At 41.2% G+C, this 24632-nt stretch overlaps 1 protein-coding gene across 1 annotated transcript; it reads right to left on the bottom strand.

Moving 5' to 3' along the window:
* Positions 1-493: 493 nt before the first annotated feature.
* alx4a (ALX homeobox 4a) lies at positions 494-19407 on the bottom strand. The gene is made up of 4 exons (XM_085454879.1): positions 19056-19407; positions 8968-9287; positions 4981-5109; positions 494-4298 (listed from the first exon to the last, which is right to left on the bottom strand). Exons 1-4 carry the CDS (start codon positions 19405-19407, stop codon positions 3978-3980), a joined length of 1122 nt encoding a protein of 373 aa, XP_085311005.1. The 3' UTR covers positions 494-3977.
* Between the last annotated feature and the right edge of the window lie 5225 nt (positions 19408-24632).

Here is a 24632-nt window from a genome sequence, read left to right as displayed (position 1 = left end):
CGCGCTGTAATCTGTGACTGTCCAGATCAGCCCCTCCGTGACACGGCCGATCCACTGTTCCCTCCAGGCTGTCACCTGTTGTTAATATAGCTGCCTAATCCACCCTGTTCAATGTCAGCGGTTCAAAAGGGTGCAGTTCGTATTTTTGTCAGCTTCAATTAGTGTGATAGTCTTGTGGGTTGCGCGATCTCATTTCAGCACTCTTGTCCCTTCAAAGGACCTGAAACGCACGGGGATTTCACAATGTGACTACAGGGATGACACAATATTTTGGCACGGTGGTGCGAAGTAATAAGACGGAGCAAATTTTATGGGTTTTCTCAACAGCCTCAGACACTTCTCTGGCCAACCAGCGCCTTTAGCTGACATCTTGAAAGACTTCTCTTGAGACTCGGAGTGACTTGAGCGATCTTCGAGTGCTAATAGGAGGATGTACCGCGGCTGCAGTCGTTTGAGTTTTCTGGAAGTCTCGGTCTGCTGAGAAGCTGCAGGGAGCAGTTACTGTTTTGCTGCTTCCACCTTATTAAGGCTGTTACGCATTTCAGAACACAGCGACTCTAAATCAAAGTACAATAACTTATGGTATTTTAATCACACAAGCATGAGTAAATTCATACTCTCATTTCCAAAGACAGCTTAAAGCCACACAAACTTGGTAGGAGGGGGAAATTAAAGAATAACATGATGAGAAAACAATGTCCACAAACACTAGGAATACAAACAGATCATCACCAAGTTTAAGAGAAGTTTTACACTCAAATATTTATAAATTGTCCCACAAAATAAAACGGCATCAAATTAGTAAAATGTTTACGAGTCTTATGACACTTCAAGCTGCACGCACAACACTGTACATGCACACAACAGCACGCATTTATCATATATTTACTCCTATACTGATTACCTGACTTCAGTAGTATTAGAAAAATGAGAAAGGGGGACGTTATCACTCAAGGCTGGAGTTGTGCAGCATACAAGAGAGATTTTTTTTTAAAATATAAAGCTGAATCTTGCATTAACAGGCTTTGTGTAAGTGTAGGAAATTACTTAAAGTGGTAAAAACTGTCCATCTTTGGTTTCCATATGTTAAAGACCTCACTGGAGATTCTCATGAATGCACAGAAAACGGTAAACCTGAGCGTCTCATTGCCAGTATGTCTGCATCCAGCTAGACCAACTAGAAGACAGACAGTCCTGTCCATCCTGACACACAATACTGCAGTCCATAGCCTCCACATGGCTCAGTGTTAATTAAAAAGCCTTCCTCAGTTGCCTGTGTGGCTGTGCCTCAGACCCTGCGATGAGGGGCTGCGGCTTGGGGCTGGTGGACATAGTGGGAGTGAGCGAAGGGAGAGGCGCAGTGCAATGTGTGTGATTGGGGAGGGGGGAGTAGATCTTTGAAAGCAGAGCCATGACAGCTGAGGGGGAAGCATGTGTGAGGCATGTTTGTTTTGCATTTACCCCCTGAGCGCAGCTGTGTGCACTGTCCTTTTCCCAGAACACCGGAACACAGCAGACGCCCTCACAGCTCGCCCTCCGTCCAACCCCTAGGCTAGAGCACAGGGGGCCCCATGTTCAGATTCGCAAGGATACCCTCTCACTTCTGGGATATGTCCTCTGTGCATGCACATGCCTCGCATTTGCACAGAGGAGTGAAACTGGAGGTGATTTGGACAACTTGAGGGCGATCTGCTCTGCTGACAGGTTGTAGCCCGCACCTCACCTCTCTTACCTACCTACCCAGGAGGAGAGGGAATGTGGTTTAGTTTAGGGAATTAGCAATGGTTGCTCTGCCTCGAGGTGGTACCACAAGGTATCGGGTTTGCTTTCTGAGACCATGAAACCCTTTGTTATGCTTCAGGCCTAAATCAAGCTTTGCAAACAAAGGAAGCCATGTATTACCTCATCTTGCTGCACTTGAAAAGCTCATTGGCTATTTCTGTCACTGCAAGATGCTGTTACCAGGGAAAAATGGAAGTTTGCTTTTTAAATATGCTTAAAAATTTGAATGATATCCCAGGCAAGGTATGAGGTATCTGGCTGGGTCAACCTCTATCTTACACTTCTTTTCGTGGGGGCAAAGGACACAGACACAGGGAATAGTGCTTAAGTCCTGATAGAAGTAAACTAGACGAAAGCAGAGGGAAGACATGGACCTGTCATGTTGGTATCTGACGGGGGAAAAAACGTTTATAAATATGGTCAAAAACGGATGAAGCTAGGACCAAAGTTTTGTAGCTTTAATCCTCGTCTCCATGTCACAACTTTGTGATGGACACAATTATCCTGCCTTGTTCTGCTGTAGAGAACTTTCAGCCAGTTTTAACCTCATTCCCATCAGTCACCTCGCTGTAGATGGCAGACTGATCATCGAAGCACCTGTGGATTTTGTGCCATTTAGTTTGTTTTATGCTACAGCGTCAAATAATTAAGGTGAACTGGATCCGAGAGAGAGACCCGAGCTTACTCAGTACTACAGAACCCAGCTGATGTACACACTTTAGTGGGGCATCAACCCAAACATATTTGGAGTTAAGCTGAGGACTCACACAGAATCAATTTGAGAGTTTTTGTTGTCCTAGGTCACGGCCCATTGCAACCGAGTGCAAAGGAGACCCTGATTTTACTTCAGCTTTAACACATTCTGGTCCAAATACACTTGAATCTTCATGTATGCACGAGGAACACAGGGCCAAAACCTTAAACAGAACCACAGAGGTCACTATGCATTAATCAGGGTGATGGAGTACTTTGAAAGATCTGATGATGGTAAAAAAAAAGAAAAAAGAAGAGGAAGAGTAACAATGACATGTATGGCAGCGCTGCACTGAAAGCCAAATGCAGGCTTGTTAAAGTCCAGAAAAGGCTGCTGAATACTGACATCCATTCAGTGCTTAAGAGCGTCAACACACGGTGTTATCCCCAGTAGCCCGCTCTGTTTCAAAAGAGGCTTCTGCTGGTTCCTGTGTTATTTTTGGCAGTCTGGCTTGACTGGTAGGCACTTCTCTTTCTGAGACCTGTGAGACTAGAAATGCAAGGGGCACAGTTATGTCCACTTGGAGTCTTTCTCCTGAAAACAGAGCTGCATCTGTTTGGAGGCTGGCGCTCCCAGGCTCTTCAACCCTGAGAGCAGCAGGCCTGCTGTGCCCCTCTCGTACTCCCATACACCATTTCCTCCTCCTCTCTGGGCATCAGCAGGCTGGGTTAGTGCAGCAGGTGGATCTTTTACCCTTGGCCATACTCAAGAGAACCACTTTTCATCTGTTTTACTTTGTAATGTTAGAGGGAAGAGCCCTGTCTACGTTTTCAGTCACTGGAAAACATACCCAGATTTGGTTACTGTGACGCTTGTATTGATGGTCATCTCAGCACCGGCATGACTTAAGTTAATGCTGACAAAGAGTAAAATGTATGGAGGTTTTTTAAAGGGATTTTTTTCAGAATGCTTTTTAAACTAGCTGTGAAATCAAAACTTAAAATTAAATGACGCAAAAAAGGGAAAAAGGGGGACATTTTAAATAACAAGATCAGAATAAAAACAGCACCAAAACAAACATACCAAAAGCTCTGTACAAATAGAAATTGTGTCTGTGTTAGCAAATAAGTGCATGGATGTTTCTTTTCTTTTTTTTCTTCTTTTTTTGGATTAATTGAACTTTTTTCTAGCATCTTTTTTTTAATATATATATATATATTTGCCTATCTTCAGCACTACACTGCAACTCCTGTTATACAGCACACCTTCACCTTCTCACTGGGCTTCCACAGCACTCACTGCTGTGCCACCAAAAACATGGCACTGCCGATTTTGCCAAATCTTTATCTCTTTCTTTTTTTCCCCACATAATTTGATTGCAGCATTTTTGAAGGTAGCCACTGTTGCCTTGATTTTAGTGCCACCCCTTACTCCATTCTGGGATTGTTTAGACTTTTCAGGGGTCAACAAGGTCCCCCGTCATCCAGCATGTGTCAACACATCATGTGGCCCAAGATATGGCTGCACTGTGCTCTTTGGCTTTCATGCGCAAAGCGGCGATGCTGGAGGACTTGCGGTCGGGGTCCATGTTGAGATCGTAAGTGTTGATGCCTCCAGCCATGCCAGGAGATCCTCCAAACAGGCTGCCCATGTGAGCCTGCCCCACGTGACCTGCGGGACTCGGTACTCCCAGAAAATCAGACACCCCGCTGGCAGAGTGGGGGTGAGGTGTCATGCACGGAGTCACTGTGTCGCAGGGCACAACGCAGCCCGGCACAGGAGACGCAGCGCTGCTGCCGCCGATCCAGGAAGGGTTCTGGATCTGGAATATTGTTGGAAAATCAACATGAGTGAGGCAGTCACACACCTCATTATTTTGAATGCACGCTCAAAGAAAGCAAAGACTACATTGGCTGTTTAACCCACGAACACTTGTGTATACAATAGATTAGTGCAGGTGTATTTTTCATTTATCTGGCTCTCCTTATCTTTAAGTGCCAATTCCTGTAACCCAGCACAGTCCAATCTAAAGCCTTACATGCTTAAGGGATTTTGTAATTAGGGTACATATATTAGTTATTTGTGTCCTTGTTGAGGGTTAATGTTGGTAAACTGTGAACCTCCTGAAAAAATTAGACAAAAAACAGCATAGCATGTTAATCAGTACCCTACAGAGGTGCTTTCGTACAAAATGTGCTACATACTTTGCCCTTTTTCTTCTTAAAAATAATCTTACTATGAAGGAAAAAAGCCAAGTTTCTCAAAAATGTTCAACAACTCCTTGAAAAAGAGATTCTTTTTTTAACTGTTGCCACCTGCAGCAACTTTCCTGATGCAACGGAAGGCAATTAAAAGTTGATTTTATTGCAAGCGAATCATTCCCAGTCTGTAGCAGAAATTAGGATCATAGCAGTAAAGAAAAAAAAATCACCCCTGTCTACGTTTAGCTTTTGGTCGGGGGAGAGAGGTCTGAAAGAACACGTGTTAAAGAGCTCACACTGTACCTGAGCATAGTTTTCAGGACGAGTCAGGAGAGGCAGCTCGTAAGCTGTGGAGAAGTGTGTTCGGACCTGCTGCATCTGGCCAAAGCGTTCCCTCTTTCGCCATTTCGCTCTCCTGTTCTGGAACCACACCTGCAGAGAAAGGAAAAGGTCCAAATATCACAAAAACCACCAGCAACACTTGAGGTTTTCTTTACTTTCATCCAGGACAGAGTGTGCAGTCAGAGGAGCCTGAACTCTTAACAGCAGCTTTCCCCTCAAATCTAAAGGAAATACTTTTCTATAGATACAAATCTAAGTTTCCATTTCAAATGGGAAAACGACCCTTATGTGGGTAGACTGCCAATGGCTGAAAGTATTATTTGAAGCATATCAAAAATTCAAACTTAGGTGTAAACTTGCAGCAGAAAGGAATTATTATTTTTAGTTTTAATTGTAATAATAATGAACACAATCCTATAGATGATAAAGACAACAATGACGATAAAACATGTAAACAATGTGCTGCTGCCTTCACAGAGCTCCGTCTCACCTTAGTGCTTATATGCTGACCGCCAAAAACAGACGTCTGAACCCGATGGCGTTGTTTATCGAGAGCATTAGTTTGTTTAAATTATCATCACTGTCTCTGGCACGCTTTAGAGGTCACCTGATTTCCTTTGCAACTCTCAGCTACCAGCCTGGACTGATTATATTTTAAATTCGGCACCAAAAAGTTACCTTCCGATGGGATTTCTCACATTTTGTGCCCAGATATTTTACTATAAATCTATGCAGGCAATAAAGGACATTGAAAGGTGAGATGGGATTATAAGTTGAGGTTTGTTTGCATTTTGCTTTTTAATTTCCTGAAGCCAAAACTCCTGGCTTTCTGACGCTGTCCCCTACTAAATTAAAGAAGCACACAGACCAAAGGGCATAATCCTTCTTTCCCTTATGTTTTAATGCATCCTCTTCTACACTGTCCAACTCAGGATGCTCAACTCCAGGCAAGCTCACGCTGGCTCTTTTGGACTAATATCGATAATTACACTCCAAAAATGTTTGTGTGCTACCTCTAAGGCCCAGTATAAGTGTCGCCAGCAGCTCGAACCTGCTCAGTCTTTGCTTCGTGCCAAGTCTGTTGGCTATTATACAGCGAGAACATATTTTTGCGTTGCACACGCTGCTTTGTGACAGTAATTGGTAAAGACCTTGACAGCTTAAGTAGCTGGTGGACTTTCAATGAGGCTTTATTTATGTTACTGCCCCAGAGAGAAAGAGCAGAGAAATACCAAACTGGCCCCGGCAGGAGAGCTGTATGGGGCTGAAAACACTTTGAAGTGAGAGACTGGCTCAGAGGATTGATAACCCGCCTCTGCTGTCACTCATGTCAGCTTCCAAGCCAAAGTAAAAAGAAATCCAAGGCTGAGCCTGGCTTCGGTTTTCCAACACTCTTAAGCGCCAATAATATCGCTGAAGCACCTCTGAGCGGTGTTGTTGTTCATTAAATGTGAGTTTGTTCTCGTTTCTCCTCCTCCCACCACATAATGTCTTATTTCCTGTGTCAATTAAAGGTAAGATGAGGACAAGCAGTGGACACAAAACCCAAAGAAATGTAGAACTGAACTGGGAATGTAATGCATGCTGGAAAAGATTGCTGCAGCCTTGTTTTGTAATAGGCCATGATCAAAAGCAACACAGGATTTGCTAACACCATTAATATTATTTATATTAAAGGTATTAATAACTAACATTATATTTTCAGCTGCTGGTTTAACATGCAGTTAAACACAGCGTTACCTTTAATCATTTGCCTGAAATGTAAAAAGTGTAAAACATAATGATAAAGGTGGGTGACAGCTATAGCAGTCATACCTGCCAACTAAAGTTGACCCTCACTGCCCTCGTTGGATCTGGTTTAAAGTTTGGGTCTTTTTGTTTTTATTTTATTTATTTTTTTACCAGGCAATGCTAAATCAAATTTCAAGCTATTATCTGAAAACTTGGACATAATAACTCGAGATTATATTTGAGTAATTTTCTCAGAAGTTAGTAAGAAAGATTTTTGAGATCATTAACTCACATTTCTTTTGAGTGGCAGAAACAAGCTTCCATATGAAGGTGAAGCTTTATCCTGTTTCATTTCTATGTTGTAAACACTTTTGTGTTTCCTATTCTGTACCTCCCGCTAACTCAAAGGCTAACAGTCTTGGCAGGGATACTGTTGCAAGACCTGTTAAGTCTTAATGTTGTTAGGTCCTATTTTTATTTTTAAGTAAAGGTAAAGTAAACAATACTTAGAGGTTTTTAACCTGTCGCCATAAGGAACGCAGCTCAAATCACAGTATTAGTGTAAACATGATTTCATTTTTTTTTTTTAAATGGCTTCATAGAAAAAATACATTTTTATCAGTGTTGTGAGTTAGAGATGGTGACTCCACACTAGATGCCATCTTGATTCTCAGAACCAACGATGCTATTGAAACCCTTGACCTTTGACCTTCCTATATTGTATATAAGAGCTGGGCTCACTCTCTTCCTTTGAAACCCCAAGACTGAAAAAGCAAACAACTCCGATCCCTGATGTTGTTTAACTGAAAGCCCCCTGTTTTCATGCAACGAACCTAAGTATGGACTCTCAGTGATTTTTGTCTTTTGTTTTTATAATTAAACAAAAGGTTTTTAAAAGCCGTCGTGGACTGTTTTTCTTTTATCAGCTGATCAACTTTTTTTTCTTCCCATTTTGGTTTTTTCATTCCAGATGTTGAAATGATGAGCTGTGAGGGCTTTTTTGTGCGTGCGTGTGTGGAGCACAGAGCCCCGTTCTCTGACTGACAAGGCATCTCGTGTCTTTTATCTTTTTTAACTTGAGCGTTTAAGAAGACCACTGGGAGAGCCGAGGGCTGTAAAAAGCTGCATTCATCTGAAGCGGGCAGGTCCGTGATAGCGCGAGCTGCAGAACAGAGCCGAGCAGCATACCTTGAGCGACTCGGGGTTGAGTTATAACCCTTTGGCTGCGTGGACTTCCTGCGTTTCGCTGTGGAAATTTGCTGGCCACCACTCCATGTCGAAGACTGGTTTTAATCCAGCTCTTATCTCATCCCATGTATGACAGCCCCGCACATCAAAAACTATATCCATAATATTGTCTCCGTACATTGTTGGAAGACATCACATGCCTTCAAATAGATATGAATTCACATATAAATCTCCAGCTCACTAAAAGCCCACGGGAAAAGTTTCACACCTTACCCCCGGAGACAACAGCAGGGACACATTCTTGTCAGAAGAGGAACTTAATGAAAGAAAAACAGAGAAAATCCAGGGGCTTTTGTAGTCATACGCATACACCACACACAGACATGGCACAGAAACAGTGAAGGTTTCCTTCTCTGCCCATTAATGTTGGAATGTATCAAAGCAGTCATAACCGGGCCAGTGAGACACCTCAAGCCAGACAAACGCTGGCAAAGCTAAAATCAGAAATTCAGCAAATTAAACCGTTTAGGTGCAAATGCGATGGGGGGAAAAATAGAAACAGCGGCGTCAAAGGGGTCTCCTCATATGTTGATGAAAGTCTGCGCTCCTAAAACTGCACATATGAGGCCCAGGCAGCTCAAACCTCAGCTACCCCCTGGGCCCCCCTGGCCTCTGTTAGCTCCCACTCCCCCACTCTCTCCCCTGACTCCCACATTACCAGATAAATCTCTCATGTTGTTCTGTGAGTGACGTTATCTGTGTCGAGCTGCAGATGCTCAAAGATCCATGAGGTTGTGATGTTCAGCTGTGGAAGAGCTTAGTTTTTCTTTTTACACCTCTGATTTAGAAGTTAACGTCTCTAAAGACACAAAACTGAACGACCACCCTAAATAAAGTTTTTTAATCAGCCTCAGTGTGTTATTATAAAGTGCAGTGTTTCCTTTTTTTCCAGCTCTATCTGCAGTTTGTTTAACCCATTTAGCTTCATGCGAAATTCCCCCTCAGCTGCTGCTGAGTGTGCTGCAGTACCTGCACGCGGGCTTCAGTCAGGTCCGTCCTGAGCGCGAGCTGCTCTCGAGCATAAACATCAGGATAGTGTGTCTTCTGGAAAACCTTCTCTAGTTCTTCCAGTTGGTAGCTCGTGAATGTCGTGCGGTTTCGCCTCTTTTTGCCTTTGTTGCTTTCGCCACCATCAGCCTTTTCCAGAGGGCTCGCTAAGTCAGTGCCTGGTGTCCTATCAGAGGCCGCCTTGACGCCCTGATCCTTCACAGCTAGGTATCTGGTATCCATTCCAGGTGGGTCGGAGTCTGGGGCCAAGTCAGAATCTGCCAGACCAGAACTGTCTTTACCTAGTGAGTCAGGAAAAGGTTAAAAACTGTTAGGAGAGGTTTGTGTTTCTATAATTGTATCAGGACTGATATTTGTGAATGTCTGAAGTTCAGATTTTTTTTTTAAACCCCAAATGCATGTAAAGAAAAGGCATTACATAACACTGCCCAAAAAGGATGTAACTTGACGATTAGACACACAATGTTTTATTGGAGAAGATATATTAGTTTAATAAAATAAATGTGTTTTTAACGGTGTTTGTCCAAATGCTATTATTCAGAATTTAAGGAAGCAATTCACACTTCACTGATTCAAATCACATGTGGAGGAGTTTGAACAAGATGAAAGTTTTTATTGCCCCGGCCTTTCTTCTGTTCCTCTTATTGGCACAAAGATTTGAAATGGTTTCTGGTTTTGCAACATTTTTGCTCTTGAAAAATGGAGTTTTAAGACCGCGTATTTCACACGCCCACGGCTACTGAAAGATAAATGCTATTATTTATCAGCGTGGCCTTATTTGGTTTTCTCAAATCGCCCTGTTCCCCTTAGAGCCATGCTGATATTAAACGTTTTCTGATCTGAGACCCTCTCAAAAAGTCAGATAGATATAATCTATTACAGCACTGGGCACTTGGGACAAACATTTTTCATTTTTTCAGCACCCTTTAAAAGTAAATAAATGAAAGAAATGACTGATCCTCTATCCTACTAAACGTCCCAGTCACATGGCTCCTGGCAGCGTGTTCATAAATGATGATTTATGCCTTCGATCGCTGTGATATTTCATGGGGTTTGATTGGGTGGAACAAAGGGATTTCTCGCTCTTTGTGAGGAAATTCTGCGACTTGTGAAATCCGCTGGTGTGCAGAGCCGAGAGTGCGCGTCAGTGTGTTTGTCTGTCTGAGTGTGTAATGGCTGGTCTTGATCACTGGCTGCTTACAGGCTCCAGTTGTAGTTCGTAGATCATTCTGCGATGTGTTTTGGGGGGGGGGGGGGTGAGAGCAGAAACTCAGGCTATAATTTGAGCCTGACAGAAAATTGGATTTTTCTTTACAACTCTTTTTTTTTTACCTTCCTAAACCACCTCCAATCCAACACACACCCACACACAGACACACACAGAATACTTTATCCTCATATTAGTCGTATGTGTAACTGAAGTCTGTCATGTGGCTGCAAAGTCACCTGGCAGCAAAACTGTCAAAATGCAATAGCTGCAGAGCGGCTTCTTGCCATGCAAGCAAGATAGAGATCTTTGCGCTTTCTTTCTGTCTCAGTTACAAACACGCTCCCTCTTTCTTCATGGCTCAGCTGATCATAAATTTCAACAGCCATGTCTCTGAGTTGGCAGGACTTTTGGGGCCCCGCTGATCTAATCAATTGTGAACACATCTCTTGGTTAATAACTATTCCCGCCATGGGGGGGGGGGGGGGGGGGATTTCGGATTGATCACCATGATTTAGAGTAGCCGTGCGGCACCGTCCTGCTTGTCGATTTTTTCTGAGGCAAAGTTATTTTCAGGAACGAGGACGTCTCCGCTCATCTGAGAATTTGCAAGGTTAGAAGTGGGAGGTGTGTGCGTTTGTGTGAGCTCCTGCTCAGCGCTCGGTCAGCAAAGAAGGCATCACACATGCACACACACACCCAGTGACCCCATCTCAGAGCCATTTTGGGTAATGCACTACAAGGTGAGCTGAAGGGACCCTGATTCCCTCCCCTCTCTCTTTCTCTACTCAATTCTGTCTTCTAACACATTTTTACGAGATAAGTTTGCGAGCATCTGTTTATTACTTTTGCTGCAGTTGTTTTCTTGACTGTCGAGTACAATGCTGGACTGTCAGTAGCTAATAGAGACCAAATTCATAGTTTACAATCCTTATCTTGTTTGCAGGGATATGAATAATAAAAACGAGCATATTTTTCCAATTAATACCAGGCAAAGCATTTGGCTTGGTACTAAAAAAAAATACTGAGGCCTGTTCTGGACAGCAGAAGCTGTGTGGCTCTTATTTTATTTTATTCAGCCTTGCAAAGAAGAAGAAAACGGAACAAAGTAAAAACCTGCCTTGCTGCACGATTTGCAGCGTGCATCCGACCAGATGCGTTTTAGCTCTACGACGTTCAGAGAACAGAGAAATCTGGCCTCCCCTGATGGGCTCAGGAGCTGTGTTTTGGTGCAGACCGCTTGCTGGGGGTCCAGTGCTTCCAACATTGCCTCACTGTCCATGACTAACATACCCTGTTGAGCTTGAAGGGAGAAAATGTGTTTTCTCCTAGCATAAATACTATGCAGTTATTTAATCATATTTCCCTGGCCTGCACCCGCAGTCCCTGCAAAGCAAGAGCTGTCAGGCTGTTTGAAATCATGAGGCCTCTCACTGATCAAAGGCAATTGTTTATATCGCGTCACTGAAGTTTTTTTGGCAGGGCGGGATATTGTGACAATCTCCTGCTTGTTATCCATGCAATCTTCTTTAGCACTCCGGCACTGCCCAAGGTGAAGAGCAGTGGGCCCTCCTGCAGGGAATGCCATATGCAGAGAGAGCACAAGAAAGACTGGCTGCAAAGAGTGCTGTCAGGATCAAATCTCCTCTCAGAGAGGCAGGAAAGGAGCGACTGTGAAAAACATGTGCTCCATCAAAACCTCTATCACAGTGCTCATGACTTCAGCTGTTCTCTCACGCTGCGCGCAGAAGTGCTGCGCGCAGCGTCTCTAACTCACGTAGGCCAGAACAGTCCAGCAAATGCACGCACCAGAATTATTCTCTTTTAGATGAAAATGCCATGAAGATGTTTTTAGCCACGACCACAGAATATTCTATTTTCAATGCAGTGACTCTACCAGCCAGCATCTGTTCAAATTACTGTGCAGCTCTGTGCCGCGCGGACAGGGAACGGTCTGCACACATAAAATAAAACTCAGAAAATTCTTCCGAACGAGATCAGGAGGGATTTAGAAAATCACAGTTACACACTTGAATAAAAGCTCTGCTGCGTCTCACACACTTGCAATTTTGCAAGGCCATCGGGGCACAACAGACGCTCTTATGGGCTAGACGGGGACGTGGCGTGGGCTGCTTAATTCGAAGCTGAAAACGAGGGGCAGCATCAAAGTGTAAATTTAACAGGGCTGTAAAGTGACAGGGCACTTTTCCTGGCCTCTTTATTGACTGGGATGACTGGGGTCAGCGTGGTGTGTTAAGAGGAAACACAATAAATCATACACCCCACGAAGGCTGAGAGGGATTAACAACGTGTCATTCAAAGTGAAAAGGAAATATCTCAAAAAGTAGAGAAAGAAGAAAAAACACTAGCAGAGTATATTTGGATTACATTTGTGAAAGAGAAATTAAATTGGGGTCATTAGAAGAGCCTAGCCGTGCACGCTGGGCAGTCAAACGAAAGCCTTAAAGATTGATGTAAAATATGATGCTGTTTTCAGATGCTCTTTGTTTTACTCCTCATCTTCTTTAACTCCATAACAGATCACAAATGCAGACCTAAGCAGACTGCTGCTAAAATGAAAGATTTGCAATATAATGTGTAAAATAAAGTGTTTTGTCATTATTTTATTACACAGACCCGAGACTTATTGTTTGTAATGAATTATTGTTTCATATTTGTACTTTTAGTTAAAGCTAAAGTATTTTTAATTGTTGCACAACAGTGAGACGATGTGTCGTATAATCAAATAGACTCAAATGAAACCTTTAAACAGAATGAGTACTTATTTACATATTCAGCAGTTTGAAAGCACATCAGCACTAAATGTAAGTTTCATGCAGCGTGCCAAGTACATCACTGATATCCTTTCTTAGCTCCGGGTTTGGTCTCAACCAACACATTTACTGTCCTCATTATATTCCTGCACTTTGTTTAGTGTCGAAAGCATTAAATATGTGGATCAGACAATTTACCGCTGTATGTTATAAGAGATCCTCTCCGTGTTGTTGTGTTGGTTTTTTTACATCATTTAAAAAAAGAAAGAAGAAGAAGAAGAAGTCCAAAAACATCTTCAACCTCTGCTGAAGATGAAGCGATCATGGCCTTGTCTCTTTTGGAAGGATATTGCTGCACTTCGGTTTCTTTGCTGTAATATCAGGTGCTTACATACATACAAACATACAAAATGCACTTTTACACCACTGCTGTACACTGGGAAAACCTGATACTAAACAAAAGAAGCATGAACACATTTCTGTTTGTTCAGTGTTTGTAACCATGCAACAGGTAGCCATTAACCTCTCTGCAACAGAGCAATAAGCCATCTCAGCAGGCTGTGAAAAATTCAGACTGTGAAAAAAAAATCCCATAAAGACAAAGGTTGATAAATCACCTCTCACGCAATCTCTGTCTTTCTCGCTCTCACCCCCCCTCTGCATCGCTCTCCCTGTCTCTCACCCACCAGCTCTCTTCCAAATGTTTCTCCCAGACTTTGGAACAAAACTGAATTTCCTCCATCTTATGTTTTTGTTGTGTGATCGAAACAGAACATTCCTTCCGAGTGCGAAGAGCTTGCTCGTCTACATTTTTCTGTTTTGTTTTTTTCGTGGGAATGCACAGTACATAAAATGAAAAAAACAAAACAAAACCCGTGTTGAAAACATGCGTGATGGCTTTTTTTCCACTCAAGGTTTCAATAACTGCAAGTGAATTTGAGAACACAACGTGCAACCAGTTTCCACCAGCTAAACATCCAAAATGCTTCAGTCCTAACAAAGTGCTCTGCAGCAGCTCTGTTTGGAAATTAAAAACTCCCAAACTGCCTCGCCTCTTTGATTAGGAAATATTAATTACCCAGCAGCAGGAATACTACAAATACCACAACTGATCAGACCGACAAAAGACGCTGACACTGACAGAAAAACTGGGGAATCCTACTAAATCAATCACAAATCATAAGCTAAATTTTAACATTAAAAAAAGAACCACAGAGTTTCAATAATATGGTTTGTAGAATAAATAATAAATAAACTGAAGAAAAAAATCTATTTTTGTGTGTATTTTAGTTGAACTTTATGTTTACATCATCATCAGAGTTTCAGAAAGTGCCCGGCCTTCAAAAAGCAGAAATCACAACAGAAGAACATCTTGAAAAGAAAAAAAACCCAACAAGTTATTGATTTGGAAATTTGAACCGTTTGCCATAATTCACCTCGCTAAACAATAAGTGTACAAAAAATTTCAGAACCAATCTGGAGTCTTCTAGTTCTGCGTAAGCGGTCAGTTTACATGAAGCAGTGACAAAGAGACCAAAGGAAGTCCTGGTCCTCGTGAGCCTTTTTCTTTTGCCCTGCTGCTCTCACTCGGCCATGCAAACCGAGCCTAATGTAAATTACCCTGCCAAACTTTAAGCTAAATGGTAAAATGATCCTGAGTCCTTGTCACCTCCACTCATGTCACCGAGTTGCTGAAGTGTGCCTCAGTTGTCTGGGCTGCGTGGCTGGTTCCCATTATGCCCTGCTCGAACCAATCAGCACAGATTGCCATTACGAGTGGGTGAAATTGTTGCAGTGGGGCTAAAAATGGTTAAGGCATATAAAAAATGTAAAAAGGCTGAAGAGTACAGGGGCAAAACCTCACAAGGCAATGAAAGCATTATGTAAATGATGGTCCTACTGAAGATAATTTCCTTAACTGCCTGTGTAAGTTATGAAATATTAATACCTGCAGGGCAGTAGAGCAGTATTTAATTCTGGCTGTGCAAAGAAATCAGTTTAACAAACAGCAATTTTTTATAGCTTTCAACTGCAACAGCGGCATGTCTTTAGTGAATAATGTTACTGCCTACACCTAAAGAAAAAAAAAGTATATGAGGCACAAATCTCCTCTAAGAAGGCCTGCAATCCTCCATGCAACAGCACAGAGGAGTGACAAATTACAGGAAAAAACTCAACTCCTGTACCCCTACAAGGAAGATATGTGGTGGGAGTTCTTAATGACCACCTTTACTCTCTAATAGAAGATAACCCTCACCCCACTCCAACTCATAAGGCACGAGGAGGTCACTGAGTGGTGATAAGGATGAAGCTCATCATATGGATGGCCTAAAGCCTATGATGGCAGATTCTGGATTGGCACTCTCCACCATCAGAACTCAAAATGAGGTAAACATCTTCTTTCATCCCTCCAGTGCGACATTTCACATATTTCAGATTACTAATAACTTTCTTCTTTTCCTTTAAATTGTCAACCATCTGCACTTTGTCATGCTGGGGTAGTTAACCATGCAGCGTGTAAAGCTCGAGTCCAATTCTAAATGTTGCAAAGAGCTCTGTTTTGACACCAGAGCGTTTCGGATGGGGGGGGGCTCAAATGGATTTTCTCTGCTGTGCGCTTGCAGGGGAGCTCCCGCTCCTCTCCAAACACATGAGGGCAGGAACGCCGAGCTAAAGGTCAGCACCCTGAGACACTGAGAGAAGACATGGACACATCAAAAGAGGAAGAGGATCACAAAGACATGTAGGTGGTTGTTTTAAGACTACGAAGTGACCTACCGGGTCCCTAGACTTCTATTTTTTCACCATTTTTGAAAGTTTTTCATACAGTAGAGTTTGTGAATCGCATGCATATTTTTCTGGTTGTGGTGGTGACAAGATTTCTTTATAAAAAGAAAACGTGCATTATCTGTGCTGGAAAATAATTACCAATTCTCAAGGTCCCTTATTTTTAGTGTTTCAAGTTTCTGCAGCTTGTTTAACCTGTTGGAAAACCATACACCACTGAAATTGCAAATATTATAATATTTTGCCTGTAAAATCATATACATTATGCTGTGAAACAAATGACCTACAAAAATCCAGTAGTCCAGAAACACTCATTAATCTCCATATGGAATATTTTCCCCAGTATATTAAATTTTGAGGGATTCTTTTAAAATAATACTTAATTAATTCTTTATTTTTTTAAGGAATGTGAACCCATAACTTTGGCTCTTTTTATAGATATTTTAATACAATTAAATCTGACATGTAGCCTGACTGTTGCTTTAAATCAGCCTTCAAACAGTATTTTTAACCACACACTGCTCTTTCAGCGCTCTCTCTCATATTCTTCTCCCAGTCTATCAGTCGGTCTCAGGCTGTCAGCCTGAGCTGAAAGCTCTCTTCGGGCTCCAAGAGCTGCCTTGTTGATTTGCTGTAACAATATGATTGGCAGTGTGCTGAGTATAAACAACATAGCCGTGTTTGCAGTTCCTCTAATGTAAGTAAATGTTTATTAGACGGTTACGCAGCTCTGTGTCTCAATTATGGCTGGCCTGCGCTTCAGACAGCTCGGAGACCAGTCATCACATCACCTTTGACTGAAGGGATCAAGCCGCAAATTATAACAACACAGCAAATCTCTGACAATTTGAGTGAGTGTGTAAAATACAGGTTTGATAAAAGAAATGAGCCAGGAAGTAAAACAGTCCAGCATTTTCCAATAAAAACATCAGGGATCGTTTATAAATTCTTCCCTTGGCTCGCGAGTTCGGCATTTTTTACTGCTGTGTTCAATTTATGTCGAGTCAGTGAGCGCTGCAGAAATCAGTGAAAAACCTGCAGCCACTGATAAGCACAGGGAGCCACCACCCACAGCACCACCCAGACTCACACAGTTTTCCTCCAGTATTTTAGGAATTATGCGTTTAAACTGGGAATTAGATTTTATTTCTACAACTGTAACGCCGATTTAAAAAACAACACAGGAGATCTGCAAATATCAAGCAGGATGTCACGTGTTTCCAAACTGGAGATTTAAAGGAGGATTGGCTCTCTGAGGGTCAAGCCTGAGCTGAGAAATAAAAGCAAACAGAGAAGGTTGACATCTGAGTCGTATTAATGCCCGAGCACTGATAGCGTGGATATGGATTTTGTTTTCTTGCTTTCTTCACTGTGCATTTGGACAGTATTGAGTCGCAGAAAGAAGCAGAATCCACGAGAACCTGAAAACCTGACAGAGGTTTTTCACTTCCAGTTTTTAAAACTGGAAGTGAAATGATAAAGCACCAAAGAAAAGTGAAACTGAAAAGCTGGTATAAAATTTTATGTCATTAGAAAAAAAAATTCTTTATGGGTATCTGCAGCAAATATGATATCAAGATTCCTCTTTAAGCCTTTAATTTAAAAACAAAACAAAACACAATAATCGGGTTTTTTTGTATTTATATAAATAAGTTTATCATAAAAATGATTTTGGTTCTTTAGTAGTTCATAGCTCTTACTGAAGAAAAAAAGTGTAGTTTAAGTATCGGTCTAATGACTGCGGCTCACAACATTACATAAAACATTTTATTTCGATTTTTATTCTAGATCCATCAGATCTACGCCAAAGTTAACGAATAATAACAAGCTTAAGAGCCATTTTAAAGGAGCAGAATGCCTTTTTGAAAAGACTGTTCTATGTTGTTGACATTGTGAAGCTATAAAGAGGCCGACATCCGGAAACTGTCAAAACATCCCTAAACCCCATCGAATTAAAAAAAAAAGATAAACAGACTGTGTTTGTGGACGATCGTGGTGGGATGACTTCATGCGTAAAGGCGACACAACAGAGGCCTCCCATCAAACAATTATTGTTCCTTGAATTTATTTTATTGTTTGCTTTATTAATTTTCTGCAACGTTAGCTCGCTTTTTTGGTTATTTTTTTTATTCTATTATTTATTACAGTATTTCATTTATTACGTTTAAGCACAGATGTCCACTGAGCTATAGATATAGAAAGCGCGAGAACGAAACTCAGTCCAGATAATATATATTTCATTCAGAGAGATAGAGATATATTTAATTTCACACACACACACACACACACACACACACACACACACACACACACACACACACACACACACACATATATATATATATATTTCTTATTGTTAACCAAGAAATGACGTACCTGTTTTTGAACAACAGATAATACCAAAGGAAGTTCACTATATCGTCTTACGTTTAGTTCGCTGTAGGTTAAAGGCGTTTTATGCGCTGAGAAAATGCTGTTTAAAAGTGGCCGCCCACCTAACTAGGGTCAAAGTTTTATTCACACTCTCATCATTTACCAATTACAGCAGCGCCCCTTCGCAATTAAACTAATTGGATCCAATCAGGCGGTGCAATGAAATGAAAATATCATCAGTTTGGGGCTCACTATTTGTGCCATCTGAAAACCTGTTAATTCAATTGTCCGACTCAACTCCAATATTAAGGATTGTAGTGCAGATTATCGCATTAAATTCGCCCTAATTTAATTTTGATGGCCAAAGAGACAATTTGATAGTCGGGAAGATTATTGCTCTCCTTAACCGCGTTACGCACAGAACCGCTGCCACTTTGAGAGCCTGCATATGCTGCAGTTGGCACTTTTAATGCTTCTGAGTTTCACCTCTCTGCGGATGACAGAAAGTTAGAAAAAAAACCCGTTTTGGATAACTGGTTTGATTAATCAGAACACTCCTACGTTCACGCCGATCTGCGCTCTGCTTGTTCACTTGTGCATCCGTGCCATTGGTGATCAAATCTCCTAAACCCTTAATAGCTACCCGCGGAGTTTGTGGGAAGAAGCGGAGCAGTGAGTGACAGGTTCAAAGCAAGTGTGCCTAATCGAGAAATCAGACGTAAAACTAACGCCGCGCTGACTCCCTCCGGAGAAAACACCCTGATGCTGAGCGATCACGGTAGCTTTTATTTGCACAGCGTGCCCTTTGATACACAGGCCCTTTCAGTTTCTTCCCTTTAAACTGAAAATACAAGATTAAAACTCTGATCTGGTTTTTTTTTTCTCATCTTAATTATTTCCCCACTCACCGTAGCAAGAGATGAGCGCTCCGTTGTGTCCCCTCTCCTGGTGCAGTTTGTCCTCCTCGGGGGGTGTTTTGCAAGAAGACCTCTGCATGAAGAGGTGGTATTTGCTGAAAGTGCCTTGCCCAGCTGCGGCGGCATCCAATGACTGGCACTCCTGTTGGAAGGGGCTCCTGGACTTTTCTCCGTAACCCTGACCTTTGTTGGGCAGGAAGGCAGCGGGGCTGTATTTGGTATCAGTAGCTGGGAATGTCCTAAAGTGGTCCGTCTGGTGATCCCTACCTTGCGCAGCAGAGGAGCTATAATATGAATCCATGGATGTCATATCGCTGTATGAAACGCAGGTCTCAGTGTTCATGCCTAAAAAAAAGAGTGAAAGGGAGAACAAGACCAAACTTTTCTCTCTCTCTCTCTGTCTCTCTCCCCCTCTCTCCCCCTCTCTCTTCCTATCTCTCCCTCTATTGGAAAGGGAAGCGCAGAAACCCCTTCCTCTCCTTCTACCTCATTCAGATGAAAATAGACACACACATATACATCCGCACGCACGCACGCATACATACATGCACGCGGAGACTGCAGCGCACACCAGACCGCAGCTGGGTTTGGTTATAAAACGATTCAGATCTTTTCCAGGAAGCACTGTCGTTGACCAAACACTCCACAACTCCCCTCAGGTTTGAGGAGAGTTACACAAACCCGTCTTCCCTTAGAGGATGGGACACAGATCTCCTGCCTTCGAGACCTCTCCCAAGTGATTATGTTGATGACATGAACGAGTTAGTGCGCTCATTTGGGTTTTTCTTTTTCTTAAAAAAAAAAAGAAAAAGGAAAAGGAGTTTGCAAGAAGAGGGGCGTGGGGCTTAACACGTGACAATAAAGCAATTTGGATATGAATATATAGCCTGCGAGTGATGGCACCGGGGCGGAGAGGGGACAATTTTATCCTTCATTCGCAATGGTTCATCAAGGGCAAATCATCCATATTCAGCCGACAGGTCCAAGTATGTGGCTTCAGAATAACACGAGTATTGCTTTAAAAGATCTTTTTGTTTTCATCTCTGAAATATCAACTGAAACGGGTTTCGGAGTCACTTGCATCCTATTAATTTCAGCGAAAAAAAACCCAGTTTGATTTGTGGCGATAACTATTTTAGCTTTATTAGACTTTTACATTTCAGTTAAATACGATTATTATTATTACAGTCTTACTAAATAATACACCAGCATCCAGGTAGATTATGTGCACAAACCACCGAAAGATTTGAGTTATTACTGATACTAATTAATATATTTGTTTTGTCATGCTGACAGACAGCTTTAATAGCATGCCAGAAATACTTTTCCTCTGAATAAAAGAGTTCAAAATTCATTTTTCGAATTAGTTTCCTTATTGTTTTTTTTTTATGACATAGGAGATATAATTTTACGCCCAGAGAAAAGTTTGGGAGTAAAATAATATTTTTATGTAATTTGTCTTTTTATGTGTTCATACTGTGTATAAAATAAAAGCTTGAACATCTTACACAACGACCGTTCTTAAGGATTACTTAGAAGTGAGTATATTTCCGGTCTGCTTTAGCTAACCTTTCTATTAACCTGACCAGTATAAAAACATCCTGTTGGCTTATTGAGGTTTCCTACTTTAATCAACAGCTCAGTATTTGGAAGACCCTTATTATCATTTATAATTATTATTCGCAAATAATTAAGTACATAATGGCTTTTTACCTATAATCATGTGCAGTACAATTCAAGCCCTGCTGTATTTATGAATGAAATTTTTGTAGGCTATGAATTTGTCTCAGAGAAAAAAATATTTTTGATGATAATAAAAAAGTGATCATTTTACTCCAATTATATCACAGCTTCAAAATGAGTCTGTTATATTTGATTCAGGATATTTTGAATACTGATATTTTCCATTATCCATAGACACCCATGCCAAATGGAAATACATATATATATATATATATATATATATATATATATATATATGCGTGTGTGTGTGTGTGTGTGTTAGTTGCTCTTCCAGTGGAGTGCACATTTGTTTTGCATATACTCACAGAGCTTATGGGCAAGCAGCAGAAAGAAAGACGGATGAACTGCTCGCTTCACATTATATGCGGACACACACTGCATTCAAGGCACAAGTAAGCTCATACTGTCCCACACACATGGTGGACACATGCAAACACGCGTTTTATGTCCGAGGGAAGAAAAGAAAGCAAGCGAGTGAAAGACGAGCAGAAATCTGCTTCTTTGACTTGGTTGGATTTCAAATTAAATCCATGAGAATGAAAGGTGTCCATAGTTGCATGTCTGATGCAATGTTCATGCTCTGAAAACCTGGCTCACACTCTGCTGTAAACCGACTGTCCTCAGGGAAGAGATAAAGTGACTTTACAACAGTTTATGTTGCATCTTTTGCTGTCAAACAAATATCTAATTGCTTTGAACTCACTCCTCTTTTGCCAGAAGGACGATTTATGGCAGTGAACCAGAGTTCATGATCACTTAAACTAATCGTCAACCTGCTAGAACAGTATACTTCTGTCTGGGCTTTTTCTTAGCAGAGAACCTGACGATAACTGATGAGCTTGTGGCTTCTTGTGCACTGCATGTGAATCAAGAAAGTATCGATTAATTAATGAATCCTTTCAGAGATAAAAACTTGTATCCTAAGTGTCAGAATATTACCTAATGTGATGGCTGTAAATGAAGATGAAATGTAGCATAATTTATTATTCCTTTTGAATTTTCTTGGTGTGTTTAGAGGGTGCTTCATGCTTTGGCCACAAACATAATCTGGTCTCCTTTTATTCAGCGGACAAACAACAGAAAAAGTATCCACAGTTTTACTAACTGATCTTACAAGAACCTTGGACACTCTTTGTTTTTTGCAGCCCAGGAAGGTCAGAGCGAGAGCGTGTGGGATTGTGGTCCTCACTACTAAAAAATTATTTACGTGTCAGTTTTCTGGCACCGTGAGTGGAAGCGTCCCCCTAACAGTAGGCCCACCTGCAGTGAATAATGGAGCATTAAAGCACACAACACACACACACACATACACAATGAATGCATTCATGGATCATATTTTACTTCCAAAAACTCGGCTTGCGTCTGTCTTTATAAAGTCCAGTATTTAGTCAAATTCCTTTAGAGAGAAGTGACGACTGATGACAGAAGTTTAACTAAGTAACTATAATGAGGTTCACATGGTTAGAGCCCCTTGATGAAAATTCATTTGACCAAATCCAATATAGTTTTAATTGCATGTTATTACAAGTACATTAACCAGCACCAGAAAGACGTGCAGTTTTGTATGAAGACTGACTTTTTCTATTCCATGATTTATAGCATTTTTTCCTCTTACTTTAGCTTTAATTTCACACTTAACTTGGGGGGGAAATGGGGATTTATGACTGTAAAATTCATGTCTTGTGTTAATTTTGTGCACTTAGTGGATGCATTGCTCAAAACATATCTCAAATCAAGTAGCAGATGGAACTGAAAGGTTAAAGTTTAATTAGGACTGATACAAAGCCCAATATTCCACTCAGGAAGTGAAAATGTCAGCAGACAGTCGGCAGCTTCTTCATAAACATTTATTATAGCCGGATACTTTGAAACCACGAGTCTACTGACTCACAGCCGTGACTAATTTTTAAGGAAGCCCTGTGTAATTATGTTATATTTAATGAATTTTCTGCTTTCCCAGTGAAACATGAAGACATTGTCCTAATGGCACAATGAAAAAGGCTGTTGTCATAGTCAGTGACCTTGAAATGGCACTTTCAGCGAGTGCAGTTTTTTCAGACGCCTCATTCCACTAACCGGACTTACCAGATATCTGTGGATGTTGGGGTTAAAAATAAACTCCAGGACAAGGAAGAGACATGAGCCCACATCCTCACTGCACTAACAGCTTTAAACTTTAGCCTCTCCAGTTTGACTTTAGCCTGTGGCAAAGCAACTTGATTGAGGCCTTTGATGGGCATTAATACACCGTGGAGAGACGGCTTTGTCCGGGAATGGAAATGAACATAAAATGGAAAGCGGAACAGGAAGGAGAGAGGCCCACAAGAAGATCTTATTTAATTCACATAAAAGACAAATTCCGTGTTCCCAACAATCTGAGGATCATAACTCTCTCTCTCTCTCTGTGTATGTGTGTGTGTGTGCGTGTGTGTGCACAGCAGAAATATGCTGAGGATTTCTGAAGTCATAGCAGCTCGGCCTGCACCATTTTGAGCATGTTGCCTGTGACAATTTAAAAAGGTGCTCGAAATAACATTTTCGGTGGCGGTGGACAAATCAGAAGCCCATACCTGGCACGATGACGAGAGCCAGAGGCTAAATAACTGCAATTAGTCTTTGTGTAAAAATTACTTAAGCTCTACTCAACTGTTCATCTGTAATCAATCTGCCTGAGTAAGAGATTATTTGTGTCACATACATCACAATACTTCTGTAGTATATTTCTGTATATATTTTAATTATATACACTGACACTTCTTTCATTTTGTTATGCTTTGATCTGTATTCTTTGTTCTTGTTTGTTTGTTCCTCTATGCTTTAAATTAATTGTATTTTATCAAAACCATATGAAAAGTGCTTTGGAGGACGAAGTTCTGGAAGAGCCAGTAGAGCCAGTGGCATGGATTGCAGGAATTAAAAAGGACCTATTCTATTTAATGGCAGGCTTCAGAGAACAAACAGAACAGCGACATCTATACGCTTCAAGTACTTTTCTTGTGGTAACGCCAAACTAAAGCATGACACCTGATACTTCCTTTGGTCACTTCATCAGTGGTGTATATAGATAGTTTAGTGGGATTAAATAGCTCTTTATTTTTACCTTCATGTAAATACGAAGGCCTTGTTCAATACAACCTCACAAGTGTAGATTGTATTTTTAGAGGTCTGCAGAATAAGTCAGAACCGCTGTGAGCATATTAGCAGACTTTTCCAGCATACAGTGCTCAAATAATATCAAAAATATATTTAGAATTAGGTTATTGAACATTCAAGTTTTGGTTGCATGTAAAAATAAATAGATATTAGTTTTCACTCTTATGCAGATCACACGCAGCAGTGCATTTCTTTAAATCCCAATAAATACGCTGAGTGTATCTCACATATGAAATGCTGCAGCTGACCCACTGAATGTGCTCAGGCAAGGCTCTGCTGGTCACCCCATAATCTGATCTGAGGACCAAGGGTGACCGGGCTTTTTCTGTCAGGGCCCTGCTCTCTGGAACAACCGCCCCAAGGAGATCAGATTGGCGAGCTCCTTATGTTCTATGCTCTAAGACACATTTTTTTCCCTTTGAGTTATTTTATGTTGGCTTCAATGATTTTTATTATTATTTCTTCTCAGTGATGCAACATCTTACAAAGTGTGTTTAAAACACTTTATATTTGAGCTTAATTTACCTGTTTTTACATTGTTAATTTACTTTCTCACTCACTTTCATCTCCCCTTTATCAACCACAGCTTTTGTCAGATGTTTTATTGCTGGTTGATTTTCTATCTTGTGAATCACTTTTTAACTCTGTTTTTGAAAATGACGTCCTTTCTAT

The sequence above is a fragment of the Copadichromis virginalis genome, linkage group LG1 (genome assembly GCF_057382275.1).
Source record: "Copadichromis virginalis isolate Kocher_CV1m ecotype Utaka linkage group LG1, C_Virginalis_male_GT1.1, whole genome shotgun sequence".
Taxonomy (NCBI): domain Eukaryota; kingdom Metazoa; phylum Chordata; class Actinopteri; order Cichliformes; family Cichlidae; genus Copadichromis; species Copadichromis virginalis.
This window is presented reverse-complemented; position numbering and strand designations above follow the sequence as displayed.